This window comes from Bactrocera neohumeralis, chromosome 4 (genome assembly GCF_024586455.1).
Source record: "Bactrocera neohumeralis isolate Rockhampton chromosome 4, APGP_CSIRO_Bneo_wtdbg2-racon-allhic-juicebox.fasta_v2, whole genome shotgun sequence".
NCBI classification, from domain to species: domain Eukaryota; kingdom Metazoa; phylum Arthropoda; class Insecta; order Diptera; family Tephritidae; genus Bactrocera; species Bactrocera neohumeralis.
Window position 1 is genome coordinate 29,999,062 of NC_065921.1, and position 13,917 is coordinate 30,012,978.

General features: G+C 35.8%; 1 protein-coding gene across 1 annotated transcript; it reads right to left on the reverse strand.

Annotated features, from left to right (window-relative positions):
* Positions 1 to 4,019: 4,019 nt before the first annotated feature.
* LOC126756384 (electron transfer flavoprotein-ubiquinone oxidoreductase, mitochondrial) lies at positions 4,020 to 11,900 on the reverse strand. Its single transcript, XM_050469417.1, has 7 exons — positions 11,444 to 11,900; positions 6,348 to 6,461; positions 6,172 to 6,284; positions 5,526 to 6,097; positions 5,100 to 5,461; positions 4,939 to 5,026; positions 4,020 to 4,868 (listed from the first exon to the last, which is right to left on the reverse strand). Exons 1-7 carry the CDS (start codon positions 11,469 to 11,471, stop codon positions 4,331 to 4,333), a joined length of 1,815 nt encoding a protein of 604 aa, XP_050325374.1. The 5' UTR covers positions 11,472 to 11,900; the 3' UTR covers positions 4,020 to 4,330.
* Between the last annotated feature and the right edge of the window lie 2,017 nt (positions 11,901 to 13,917).

Sequence of the window (13,917 nt, forward strand, 5' to 3'; positions counted from 1 at the left end):
GATCCTGACGGAGCTTTTGTTAAACAAATAATCGAAAGGCTTTGAAAATGGACTTGACAATTTCAGTTTTCAAAAAAAATTGAAATCAAAAAGTTTCTGAAAATGGACCTGGTAATTACAGTTTAAAAAAAAATTAAAATAAAAAAGAGAATAAACTATTTCTAAAAGCAAACCTGCTCGTTATTCCCCATTGAGCATACCAAAATATTCTTCAAAATGAATTTTCAACTTAAAATTTGTTTTTTCACTCCTTTATTTTCAAAACTCCACTTTGTAGTTGCCTTACGAACAGTGCCTCGTTTTTACAAAATAAAAATTTGAAAAAAAAATAAATATATATGTACCTAAAGCAGTGAATGTATTGAAATAAATTAGAAAAATAAACACAAAGCGAAACTAAGAAACCTTTAAAGCAAAACAATGCGAAACCAAAAGTAAAAGCAAACAAAAAGATGTGACAAAATAAGAAAAAAAAACTAAATGGAACTCTTTAAGCATACAAATGTATGCAAATATGTACAGTTATGTCTACACAAATATGAAAACTGAAATTTTGAAAATAATTGCAAATATTTGAATATATACAAAACAGGGCATCCAGGCGACGTTGAAAATGAAATGTGAAAAGGAATTTATTGCAGGTGACAACTGTGCTACTTATTAGACAAAAACAAAAACAAAACCTAATACAAATAATAATAACAATAATAAATAGTAATAATAAGCAAACAGTGAAATAAAGGCTTTAAAACTTAAACTTACAAACAGAAGACAAAACAAGGAAATTTAGTGAGGAAATAGCGTAAATTGTTATACATACAGACATTGAAATATATACATACATATACTATATATGAATATGAAAAAATTAAGCATTAAATAAAATTTAAAAAGAAATGTACATAAAAACTAAAAAATTTAAAAAATTAACAAATAATTAAACAAAAAATGAAGCAAAAAATTAAATTAATTAAAAAAATTTAATTAATTAATTCTAATTAAGCACAAAATATGAATATATACAAAAATTATTTAAAAAAACTGAAATTTTAAAAAAATTGTTACAAAAAATTTTAATTAAAAATTTAGTTACAAAAAATTAAATAATTAAAAATTTAATTAATAATAAAAAAATTTAATTACAAAAAATTAATAATAATTAAAAATTTAATTACAAAAAATTAATAATAATTAAAAATTTAATTACAAAAAAGTAATAATAATTAAAAATTTAATTACAAAAAATTAATAATAATTAATACAGCCGCCTCCTTAAATGTTCAACTGTTGATAATATCTTAAGAAAGAACTTTGTAAGAAAAAAATATACATACATACATATGTATGTACATATATAGTATATATTTAAAAGCACCGACAGCATATGCATATAAATACATACTTATGTATATATGAAGTCTTTGCTGAAGTTATAACTGTTTATAGTTTGCAAAAATGGCATGTGGCATGCCACACACAAACATACCTTACAGAGCAACGTCCGTTACAAATAAATTAGTAGAGAATTATGCTCAGCTGAGTTTTTAAGATAGCAACAAGACGGCTTTCATGAGAGAGCGATTTTCAACTGTGAGGTTATGTGAACCCTTAAAATGAGGGCAAATAGCTATAATGAAATTAAAGAATGGCGAAAATTTAACAAAAAAAAACTAAATAGTAAATAATTAAAATATACCGGCACGACAGACATAAATGTTTTGTATTATACACCGACACTCACACACACTCAAAGAAAATCAAGAAAATGTCGTTGCAAATGTTGAATGTTGAATGTGCCCTACTAACTGCCCCCTTCCTCCTGTTTGGCATAACTGTTTGTATATACACATAATTAAGTGCTGAAAATGGCGTAAAACTGTAAACGCGTGTGGAAATCTATTTTAAAGCAAACAAAAACGGAAAAATAAAACAAAATTCAATAAATAAAAAAATTATAAAAAAAAAATAATTACTTGTTTTTTTTTTCTGGAAAGAAAAAAACTAAAAAGCAACATGAAACATTGCTCCTACAAAAAAGTAAGTTTTTGCGCCGTTCTTTTCCGTCTACCTCGACCTTATTTACGTGGGTTTCCTTTTGAGTTTTGCCTTTTTTGAGGAATAAAAACAAATATTAACCATCGAAAATCGCTTTATTCTTTTCAAAAATATTCTCCATTTGCATGTGTTTGAACCAATTGTCGAAGCACTTTTGCCACTCTGATTGGGGTGTATCCAAAACATGCATTCCGAACGCATCAATCGGCTCTTTAGTAAATATAGTAAATATTTTTTATTTTTATTTGCAATTTATTGATAGTAAATAAATTATTTATCGATATTCAAATATTTTTTTTGGATAAGATAAATCGATACTTATCGATATTAAATAAATAATTTATCGATATTAAATAAATAATTTATCGACATTTCATTCTGGTTTTTATAATTTTATTAAATCAATCGATTTTCGGATAAGAGAAATCGATATTTGTCGATAGTAAATAAATTATTTATTTGTTTCTAGTCTTTATAAAACTAATCGATAATTATCGAAAAACTTAAATATGTACTTATCGATAATTAATATATTATTTATCGATATTTTGCTCTATCTTCATAACACTTATTATATGTAGAGATCATCGAAATAATAATGACTAACCGAAAAACATGATTTTGTGATGATTTTGAGCATCAAAAGTGTGTCCGTATTGAAGAAATATCGAAATGTTAAAATTCTATTCTTTTAGTGAACGCACTTTCATTTGAATGATATTTCCATCATTATATCATTCTTGGTTCATCTCTTTCTAAAGTGTACTTATAATCAGGCCCAATGACAGGGTATTAGAAGGGGACTCGGGTTTGATTCCTCAGAGCGGCTCCTATTTAAAATATTGTGATTGGCGATACAAGAACGTTTTTTTGCTCTTCCAACAGGTTAATTGACTCCTGCCCTACCATAGCAAAATTTATTTTTTGGCAAATTTCTTTTTTTTTTTATTCAATATAGTTTCCTTCATAGGTGATACACTGATTATGGTGACCCTTCACTTTTCGATACCATTTTTGTAGTACGATTTGTCCTTTGCTTCAAAATAGGCATCAGTTTCGGCGATCACCTCTTCATTTGATGAAAATTTATTCCCAGAGAGCAGTCTTTTGACATCTGAAGACAGCTGAGGGCCAGATATGGTGAATGCGGAGGCAATTTGAAGCCCAATTCACAGATTTTCGCCATCGTTTTAACTGACTTGTGACACGGTATATTGCCTTGGTGAAACAGCGCTTTCTTTTTCTTCAATTGCGGCCGTTTTTTGGCGATTGCGTCCTTCAAAAGGTCCACTACGTAATAGTTCTTCCTTTTTCAAGGTGGTCAATAGAAATTATTTCATGCGCATCCCAAAATACATACACCATAGCCTTGCCAACCGACCGTTACATTTTTTCACCGTTTAGAGGGAGTTCATCTTGTGCTTTTCACTTGGATGACTGACTATTAACACAAATCGACGCAAAAACTCGAGTTTATTATGCTTGAACAGCTCCAAACACTACTCCGAATCAGCAACTCGCCGTTGTTTTTGGTCATTAGTGAGCTCACGAGGCACCCAATTTGCACAGAGCTCTCTCATACCCAAATAATCGTATATGATATGATGTACACGTTCAGTTGATATCTTTAGAGTGCCTGATATCTACAAAATTTTCACTTTACGGTCATCCAAAATTATTATTTTTTGACTTTTTTGATGTTTTCCTCGGTATCAACCTTTTTTTGGGCGTCTGCTGCGTTCACCGTCTCGGAGCTCATTTCACCACCTCTAAACTTAGCATACCAATCCTTGATGGTTGATTTTCTAAAATTTTGAGAAAATTTTACCTCAAAATAATATATATGTGACCTGGTCTACGAAAAGAGATAGCAACGCTTCGAAAAGGCATAAATTCTAACATCTTTCTAGAAATTGTTAAAAAAAAAATAGTATAATAAAATTATTAGCCGCATTTTTTTTCGATTTTCGTACTAGTTTTTATATAAAAATATTTTATTTATTTAATTGTATACAAAGATATTTTGCTTCTTATACATATTACAAATTCAAAATTCAGTTCTACAACTTTTCTCGGCCTATATTTACACAAAATATACGTATAAAACCCGCTAAAATCGCCGCTGTCTCAATATTAGTTACGTAATAGTTTTCGCAGGCACTGTAGATTATAAGTAGGTTCGAAACAAAAATTAAACTTAAAATCAAATGCAACAACAGACTAAACACATCGCTGGTTTCAGCACTAAAACAACGGTGGCACAACTCACGACACTTTACATGCCATTGTAGGCTGGACCGCCGCCACCCTCGGGCACCACCCAATTAATATTCTGTTTAGGATCTTTAATATCACAGGTTTTGCAGTGGATACAATTTTGTGCGTTGATCTGTAGCTTCATGTTGCCACCCTCGTCATTGGGCACATACTCATACACACCGGCTGGGCAGAAACGTTGTTCGGGACCCTCATAGATCGCAAGATTGTGATCGACTGGAATGCGATCGTCCTTCAAAGTCAAATGTGCGGGTTGATCGCCTTCATGATTAGTGCCGGTCAAGGCCACGGAGGAGAGTAGATCGAAGGAAACTTTGCCATCTGGCTTGGGATAAACAATTTGTGGGCATTGACTAGCTGGTTTGAGGGACGCGTGATCGGCCGGACCGTGTTTCAGTGTCCACGGTTCGCGACCACCCGTAAATATCGAGAAACCGCTCAAAACGAGACCACCATACATGCCGAGTGGATTGTGGAAAGAGGGGCGTACATTGCGCACATCGCGCAAATCCTTCCAGATGAAGGAATTTTGAATTCTAGACGAAATAAAAGTGTATATTTACAAATAAGGATAAAGTATATGAAAATAATAAAACTGCTACATACTTGTCGGCATAGGATTTCGGCTCAAGTCCAGCAGTTGCTTGAGATTCACTATTGATGGCCTCCACGGCGCTCTCCGCCGCCAACATACCTGAAGAGTAAAGGAATTTAGTACGTCGAAGCACCAGAAAATAATGTAAATAAATTTGAATCCTACAACTCACCGCTTTTCATGGCATAATGTGAGCCCTTGATACGCGGCACGTTGAGAAAGCCGGCGCTGCAGCCAACTAAGCAACCCCCAGGGAAGCTCAGTTTACTGGGCAAACTCTGGAAACCGCCCTCGTTAATGGCACGCGCACCATACGCGATACGCGTTGCACCTTCGAAAACGGGACGCACCTTCGGGTGTGTCTTGAAACGCTGGAACTCTTGGAAAGGACTAATCCAGGGGTTTTTGTAATCCAAACCGACCACAAAACCCACCGCTATTGTTGGTGTGGGCTCATTCAAGTGATACAGGAAAGAACCACCGTATGTGTGGAAGTCCAGGGGCCAACCGATTGTGTGTTCCACCAAACCGGGTCTATAATAAGTAGAATAATGATACCTTAAGTGACATTCATTTATTCTTCCGCACTCGTACTTACACATGCTTCTCGGGTTGTATCTCCCATATCTCCTTCAAACCAATGCCGTACGTTTGCGGCTGACTACCCTCGTTCAAATTGAATTGTTGCATGAGCTGCTTACTCAGGTGTCCGCGACAGCCTTCAGCGAATATTGTTGTCTTCGCGTGTAGTTCCATGCCACGCGCAAATGTATCCTTCGGCGACCCATCTTTCGCAATGCCCACATCATTGGTCGCAATACCTTTGACACTGCCATCGGCATGGAAGAGAACTTCAGAGGCCGCGCAACCAGGGTAAATTTCAACACCCAACGCTTCGGCTTGTTCACCCAACCATTTTACTAGATGACCAAGCCGTACAATATAATTGCCATGATTGTCCATGGGCCAGCCTTTGAAGATGGGTAGCGGTATGCGCGCGTTAGCGGTGAGCAGTGAGAAATGATCGGTGCCGACAGGTGTGTTCAGCGGCGCGCCCAACACTTTCCAATCTGGAAAGAGTTCGTTCAACGAAATCGGGTCGATGACCGCACCCGAAAGTATGTGACCACCGACTTCCGCGGACTTCTCCACGACGCAGACGCGTAGTTCCTATATGTGAATATGTGAGCAGAATTGTGATTGAATGATTTCCTATTTGTTGGTTTGAAAAATATATCTTATACCTTTTCCTGCTCTGCGGCCAATTGTTTGGCGCGTATGGCAGCCGACATGCCCGCCGGACCACCGCCGACTATAACTATATCCACTTCATCGACATAGCGCTCCATTTCAACTTCTGTAAAGTTATTTAAGTAATGAAATAGATCTGGTTGTTTAACTTAATTGTTGCAACTCTTACCCTTCCAACGTTCATCTTTGTCGCGTGGATGTATCGTATAATGGGTGGTGATTTTGGGATATTTGGCCACATCGGAAACGCTGCGGACGAATGTTGGATGGAATAGTCTATTGGCTGCAATAAAAGAGAAAGTGTTGAAATTTTTTTTAAGAGTTTTTCGAGTTTTCGGGTTGAAAACCATGTCTAACCTAACCTAACTGATCCCCTGTTTGTAAAATTATGCGAACCATAAACGATAATTTGATGATAAGGGAGATAAACATATATATAACGGCCCACAGATAGAGCTTAACATCAAGTACTTTCCAGAACTTTATTGGTCCCAAGACCTCGTATGAAGAAAAGTCAAAAATCAATCTATAACAAGGATCATATGAACAATGGACAGATTGGAATTGATGAATGAAGAGATATCTAGCACTTGATGCTAGAAATCTGAAGGTCCCCTAAACCACATACGATGAGAAATAAGTTTTTCTTCACTTCCAAGAGCCGATCCAAGACAGCTTCTAGAGTTCTTAGTTTTCTTAATTTTATATATAGTAAATAATGCCAATATTATATCCAGCAGTTGGTAATAAAAATACTCAAAAAAAAAAGTATTCGTTAGTTTTTACCAGTTTCAATCACATATAAATCGCATCAAAGATCTAATGGAAAGAAGAAAGGATCATGTTGTAATATGATTAAGATGTCGTAGCAGCAAATTTTACCCGTAAAACGGAGGATGGCTGAGGCTGAAACAACTCGGTTTTATTACCTTCGGCAAACCACCAGACATAACCGAAATGGACATTAGCCGTCTCAACAAATTTAAGTTAGGCTCAAGGCACTTTGCCGATTTGTCCAATATACATGTATATATAAGCTATCTAAATGAAATCTGTGTTGAAATCGACCTCTTATCCTAACCTAACTCTGTATGAATAAGAGAATTATTTTCGGAGACTTCATTATGAAGCTTATTAAGCTTTTTTTTTGTACTGCGGAAGAACAAATAATAACGGCATTTTGAGTTGGTTTATTACTTGTTAGAATTTCGAGTTCCTGCCCCCTAGTGCTTACGACGGCTACGAAAAATTGGCGAAATTTATTAATTAGTTCATAAAGCTGAGAAATGCTGAACTATGGTACTTCCAACTGATAGGCCTTGTTAGTTAAAAGCCAACTTAGAAGAAGAAAACAAAATTGTACTGAAAATAGAAATATGTACATATTATTCTAGTGCCTGACATATTCCATTTTCTCAATGCAGCTGTCTCTTCAGCAGTAACATCACTTGCCGTATGATTTCACATTACTCTCCAATTAAATATAGTCAATTTTTTCGACAACAAAACATATAAAAATTATACTATATGTGATAAGGAATTATCTTTTGCACACTTAACGGGCAAAGCTGTCAAGCAAACATTAAAGAAAATATTGGCAAATAAAGTAAACAAATTATATACTATAGTATAATGTTTAAGCTATGTACTATCTGACTTTGTTTTCATTTTCGTTGAATTCAAAATATTAAACTTTGATCTATTGGTATAAAAAAACATATATTGTAGTCGAAAAAGTTCTTTCGTATTTCTAATCAAACTTCAACTTATTATTTTTATATTTATAATAATAACTAAATAAACAAATATGTACCATTTTGGTTGACCACTTTTTGCCACTTTTCCTCTAGAGACATTATTCCATCAGTGTAAATCGAAATTTCGAAATTTCCAGAACGGAAACGAGCGAACCATTGTTGTGCTACATGCATTCTTCCCTTGTTTATACAAAAATTTCAAAATATAACGAATTTCTTCATTATTTTTACTCATTTTTGAACAGCTGTAACTTTTTTCAACTTTCCCGAATTTAATTTGATTAAATGAAGCTAAAAATCTCACCTTTCCAAAACAACATGGTATGACACAATGTTAATGGTAGCACTGGAGATATACGACTGATGAAATGAGCACCGAAAGGGTTGTTTTATTGGGAATGCGTGGTTATACCACCACGCATTGCAGACGAGATACCCGAGTTGCCCCGAGAATATAGAGTGACCCTTGCGTAACTTCATTCTGGTTACTATAGCAGGTTAAACTTGTACTTATCCAGAATAGACCCTGACATAACAAACATACATATGTATGTCCAGCGTGCAATGAGGCCCCGCATGATACTAACCACCTTTTTGCATGTTCTGCTATCCCTACACATCTGACAGCCTTTTCCCTATACTCCAACCCTGTCGAAACAGCACGTTTCCTGGGCATACCGTTGGATGACGTCGATTCGGAGCAGTGTTTTGAGTTGTTCAAGCGTAATAAATCTGAATTTTTGCGTCGATATGGGACAATGGATAAAACATCGCTCCATCATTATACCCTGAACAAGGTATATTAAGTTTGTCACGAAGTTTGTAACACCCAGAATTAAGCGTCGGAGATCCTATAAGGTATATGTATATAAATGATCAGTATGTTGAGCTGAGTCGATTTAGCCATGTCCGTCTGTCTGTATGTCTGTCCGTCCGTCTGTCTGTGTATATACGAACTAGTCCCTCAGTTTTTAAGATATCGTTTTGAAATTTTGCAAACGTCATTTTCTCTTCAAGAAGTTATTCTTTTGTCGGAACTGCCGATATCGGACCACTATAACATATAGCTGCCATACAAACTGAACGATCGGAATCAAGTTCTTGTATGGAAAGCTTTCACATTTGACAAAGTATCTTCTCAAAAGTTGGCACAGGTAATTTTTAGGGCAACAATGTAATCTCCGAAGAAATTGTTTAGATCGGCTTACTATAGCATATAGCTGCCATACAAACCGAACGATCGGAATCAAGGGCTTGTATGGAAAACTTTCGCATTTGACAAGATATATTCACGAAATTTGGTATATATTATTTTCTAAAGCAACAATGTAATCTCCGAAGAAATTGATCAGATCGGTTAACTATAGCATATAGCTTCCATACAGACTGAACACATAGTTACTTAAATAAATGCACCTGTGAAGGGTATATCAGCTTCGGTGCAGCCGAAGTTCAGGTTTTTTCTTGTTTTACTTTGATTTTGTCCGATCGATAGTCATCCGAGTGGACTGCACATGATGAACTCGCTCCAAAGCGTGGATAAACGCTACAATCGGCCGGCAAGGTTATGGTGCATGTATGTTGAGATGCACATGGAATAATTTTTATGACTACCTTAAAAAAGAAATCAACAGCAAGTATTACATAGCGTTATTGGATAGTTTGAAAGACGAAATCGCCGAAAAACGGCCGCATTTGAAGAAAAAGAAAGTTTTGTTTCATCAAGTATCACAAGTCAGTGAAAATGATGGCAAATATTCATGAATTGGACTTCGAATTGTTTCCGCATCCACCGTATTCAACATATCTGGCCTCAGAGGCTATTTCCTATTCTCAGATCTCAAAAATATGCTCATTGGGAAGAAAATTTCATCGAATGAAGAGGTGTTTGCCCAAATTGATGCCTATTTTGAAACAAAAAGCAAATCGCACCACAAAAATGGTAGTGAAAAATTGGAGGGTCGCCATAATCAGTGTATCACTCTTTAAGAGAACTAATTTGAATAAAACAAGTAAGGAAGGGCTAAGTTCGGGTGTCACCGAACATTTTATACTCTCGCATTATAAAGTGATAATCGAGATTTCATTATACGTCATTTACATATTTTTCAAATACCGTATTTTTGTAAATTTTTATTCCGCTATCATCATTGGTTCCTAATGTACTATATATTATACAGATGGTACATCAGATGGAATTCAAAATAGCGTTAAATGGAAGAAGGCGTGGTTGTGAACCGATTTCACCCATATTTCGTACATGTCATCAGAGTGTTACGATAATATTATTTCATTGAAATCGGTCTAGTAGTTCCTGAGATATGGTTTTTGGTCCATAAGTGGTCCCATTTTCATTTTTAAAAAAAGCCTGGGTGCAGCTTCCTTCTGCAATTTCTTCTGTAAAATTTAGTGTTTCTGACGTTTTTTGTTAGTCCGTTAACGCACTTTTAGTGATTTTCAGCATAACCTTTGTATGGGAGGTGGGCGTGGTTATTATCCGATTTCTTCCATTTTTGTATATGGAAATGCCTGAAGAAAAACGACTCTGTAGAGTTTGGTTGACATAGCTATAGTAGTTTCCGAGATACGTACAAAAAACTTAGTAGGGGGCGGGGCCACGCCCACTTTTCCAAAAAAATTACGCCCAAATATGCCCCTTCCTAATGCGATCCTTTGTTCTAAATTTCACTTTAATATCTTGATTTATGGCTTAGTTAAGACACTTTATAGGTTTTCGGTTTCCGCCATTTTGTGGGCGTGGAAGTGGGCCGATTTTGCCCATCTTCGAACTTAACCTTCTTATGGAGCCAAGGAATACGTGTACCAAGTTTCATCATGATATCTCAATTTTTACTCAAGTTACAGCTTGCACGGACGGACGGACAGACAGACATCCGGATTTCGACTCTACTCGTCACCCTGATCACTTTGGTATATATAACCCTATATCTGACTCTTTTAGTTTTAGGACTTACAAACAACCGTTATGTGAACAAAACTATAATACTCTCTTTAGCAACATTGTTGCGAGAGTATAAAAACGAATATGGTAGGCCGGGGACTATTCAATTGACTTACATACCTACACCTACATATGTATATCTATTTGTTCTTGTACGTGCCCAACAGCACTGAAGTCACTTTTATTGTTGACAAAATCAAAGTTCAGATATGTATTTCTATACATACAATATACATATATAGTATATATATAATGTATATAAATTTTAGATTTCAAAGTCAATTTTAAATGCAAAATAAAATTCCAAAAATACGCAAATTCAAAACACTTTAAAATTTCGAAAAAATCAGATAAAGGGGTGTGTATATTGCCTTTGTGAAAATCATCGATCATTGACAACCAAGATCTGCTGACTTGCCAGGCCTCTCTTTAGCTGCCAGAACACATAATTATATACATAAATATACACACCTACATATAGACGACTTCTATAGTTATGTAATGACGTTGGAATTATCTATCTGCTTCGTCTTCAATTCTTCTTACCTTTTGCCAGCTTCAGTAGAGTGGCCATGTTGACTGCTTCGATGTGTTAGATTGTTAAAAGTAGACGTAAACAAAGCAGTATATTTTGGTAATTAGATTTTGTTGTTGTTATTGGTGTAGGCACTGCGTTGTAAATAAGTCACTTGGTCAGTTGCAACAACAAACAAAGTGATAAAAGCAACACAACGAAATGACAACAATGTGTGCGGCGGTGGCGTTTGGACTTTTGGACCCGTCGCACCGAAAAGCAACTCACTACCGCACGAATACACGCTTAGATGCAACGAATTTCCGCACCAACCGTAAAACGAATATTGTGTTAAATATGCGCAGAAGAAAGTGGAAATTTTTTTACTTAAAAGAAAATTAAAATTTATGCAAAAATTCACTTAATCCTAGGCACTCCAATTTCAACCTGCAATCTAAGTAGCGAACTAGCGGAAGACTAAAATAATAAAGTGATGTGTCGAGCTGCCAGACTGTTTACGCAAATCGACGCGTTGCCAACCACATATGTTGCTTGTGTTGATAAGAAATGTCAAACTTGTTTTGCTGACTGTGGTGCTTGTCTTGGCTAGAAGTGACAGTGTTAATGGTTGGCATTATGTTAGTACTGTATTAAAGACTAGTTTGGAGGCATGATGTCGAATCAGCATATACATATGCATATACATATGCATATACTTATTTATATATATAAAATAAATGGTTCAAAATTAATTTATACAGTATATATACACAGTTTTAAATCAATAATATATAAAATATGGAAGGATTAGAGAATAGATAGAGAATGTCGGTCCGGATTACAAGGGACATAATAAGAAATTTTGAATTTTTTAACCCTGTCCGGATTACAGTGGAATCCGGCGCGCCACTGTATTTATATATATAAAATAAACGGTTCAAAATTAATTTATACAGTATATATACACAGTTTTAAATCAATAATATATAAAATATGGGTGTGTTATAGCAACCGCTTACGCAGTTATAGCCGAGTTTACAAAAGCGCGCCAATCGTTGTTCCTTTTCGCTATTTGGCGCCAATTGGAGATTCCAAGCGAAGCCAGGTCGGAGTGCAGGTGTTCCTCTTCTTCCCCTGGCGGGTACTACGTCGAATACTCTCAGAGCTGAAGTATTTTCATCCATTTGGACGGCATGACCTAGCCATCGTAGTTGCTGTCTCTTAATTCGTTGAAACTAAGTTAAAAATATGGGATATCAAAAGCTTATGACTTCTGTAGTCTATTGCAAATTTTACCCTCTTTCACTTCTTGCCACTTTATGACCTTTTGAAGTTTTCAACTGCTTGATTCCTACTCAAAGTCAAGCTTCGTCGTTATTCCGATTGGCAAAACACTTCTAAATTTTTGTCCAGTAAAATCATTCGAAATAGGCAGAAACAGATAGTAATCACTTGGTCAAGACTATAAGAAACTCTCAATACCTCGCATTCTCGATATGTGTCTTCCTCTCACATCGGCAAAAGCTGGCCGATTGTGAGCATTTGGTTTTCTCGGACGAACACGTTCACCAAACTTGGTTTTCAATAAATCGATTACGACATTCGCTATGTGGCTTGTGGCGCCATCCTGTATGAACCACATATTGTCCAAGACCATATTATCCAATTGGAGCCAAATATATTCCGTTATTATTAAGCGGTAGTGGTCTTGATCATCACGGAAGAAGTACGGCCCAACGGCGCCGCCGGCCCATAAACTGCATCAAACCGTAAATTTTTTCGGGATGCATGGACGACCAATAATCCATATTTTGCTTTTTGGCGAAGCTATTCAGCCAGAAATGAGCCTAATCGTTGAAGATGATTTTTCGATGAAAATCCGTATCATTTTCAAGTTGTTGCTCAGCCCAATTAACGAACATACGACGATTCTGGTGGTCAAACGGCTTCAGTTCTTGCGTCAATTTAATCTTGTAAAGATGTATACCAAGATCTTTTCGCAAAATTCACCACAACGACGTCACAGAGAGACAGATTTAGGTCTTCCTAAATTGATGCGCTAGCGGCAGCAATGTTCTCGACACTACGGATACTTCTTTGTCTCACTGGCACGGGAACATTTTATCCTGTCCCTGTAGATTCAAATTTTTCCACAAGACGCTCAATTGTTGATCTGACAGGACGATTATGATGACCATAAATTAGACGTAGCGCTCTTAAAGTTGAGGCCACTGACTCCGAATTTCGGTAGCAAATTACAAACGACTCGTTGTTGGATCGTATATCTTTCCATTATAAAATGTCAAACCTTACGGAAGAGAAATGTCAAATGTTATATGATGCCCTTTCCGACCTTTTCGGAGCATGCAAGACGAATGTAGCGAATGATCTATGAAGATCGGACTCGACTTTTTATCGATATTTTCCTTAATTGCATTTGAGAGTATGGAAGCTCTACAAAGATCGAACTCGACTTTTTATCGATATAATTGCATTCGAGAGTTTG

Bases quoted from the DNA above. Each gene is read 5' to 3' on its own strand.
- LOC126756384 (XM_050469417.1), bottom strand. From the start codon at position 11,471: ATGGCCACTCTACTGAAGCTGGCAAAAG. The intron at 6,462-11,443 runs GTAAGAAGAATT...CTTTTATTGCAG, and splicing joins TCTACTGAAGCTGGCAAAAG to CCAATAGACTATTCCATCCA. The intron at 5,462-5,525 runs GTAAGTACGAGT...TACTTATTATAG, and splicing joins ATACAACCCGAGAAGCATGT to ACCCGGTTTGGTGGAACACA.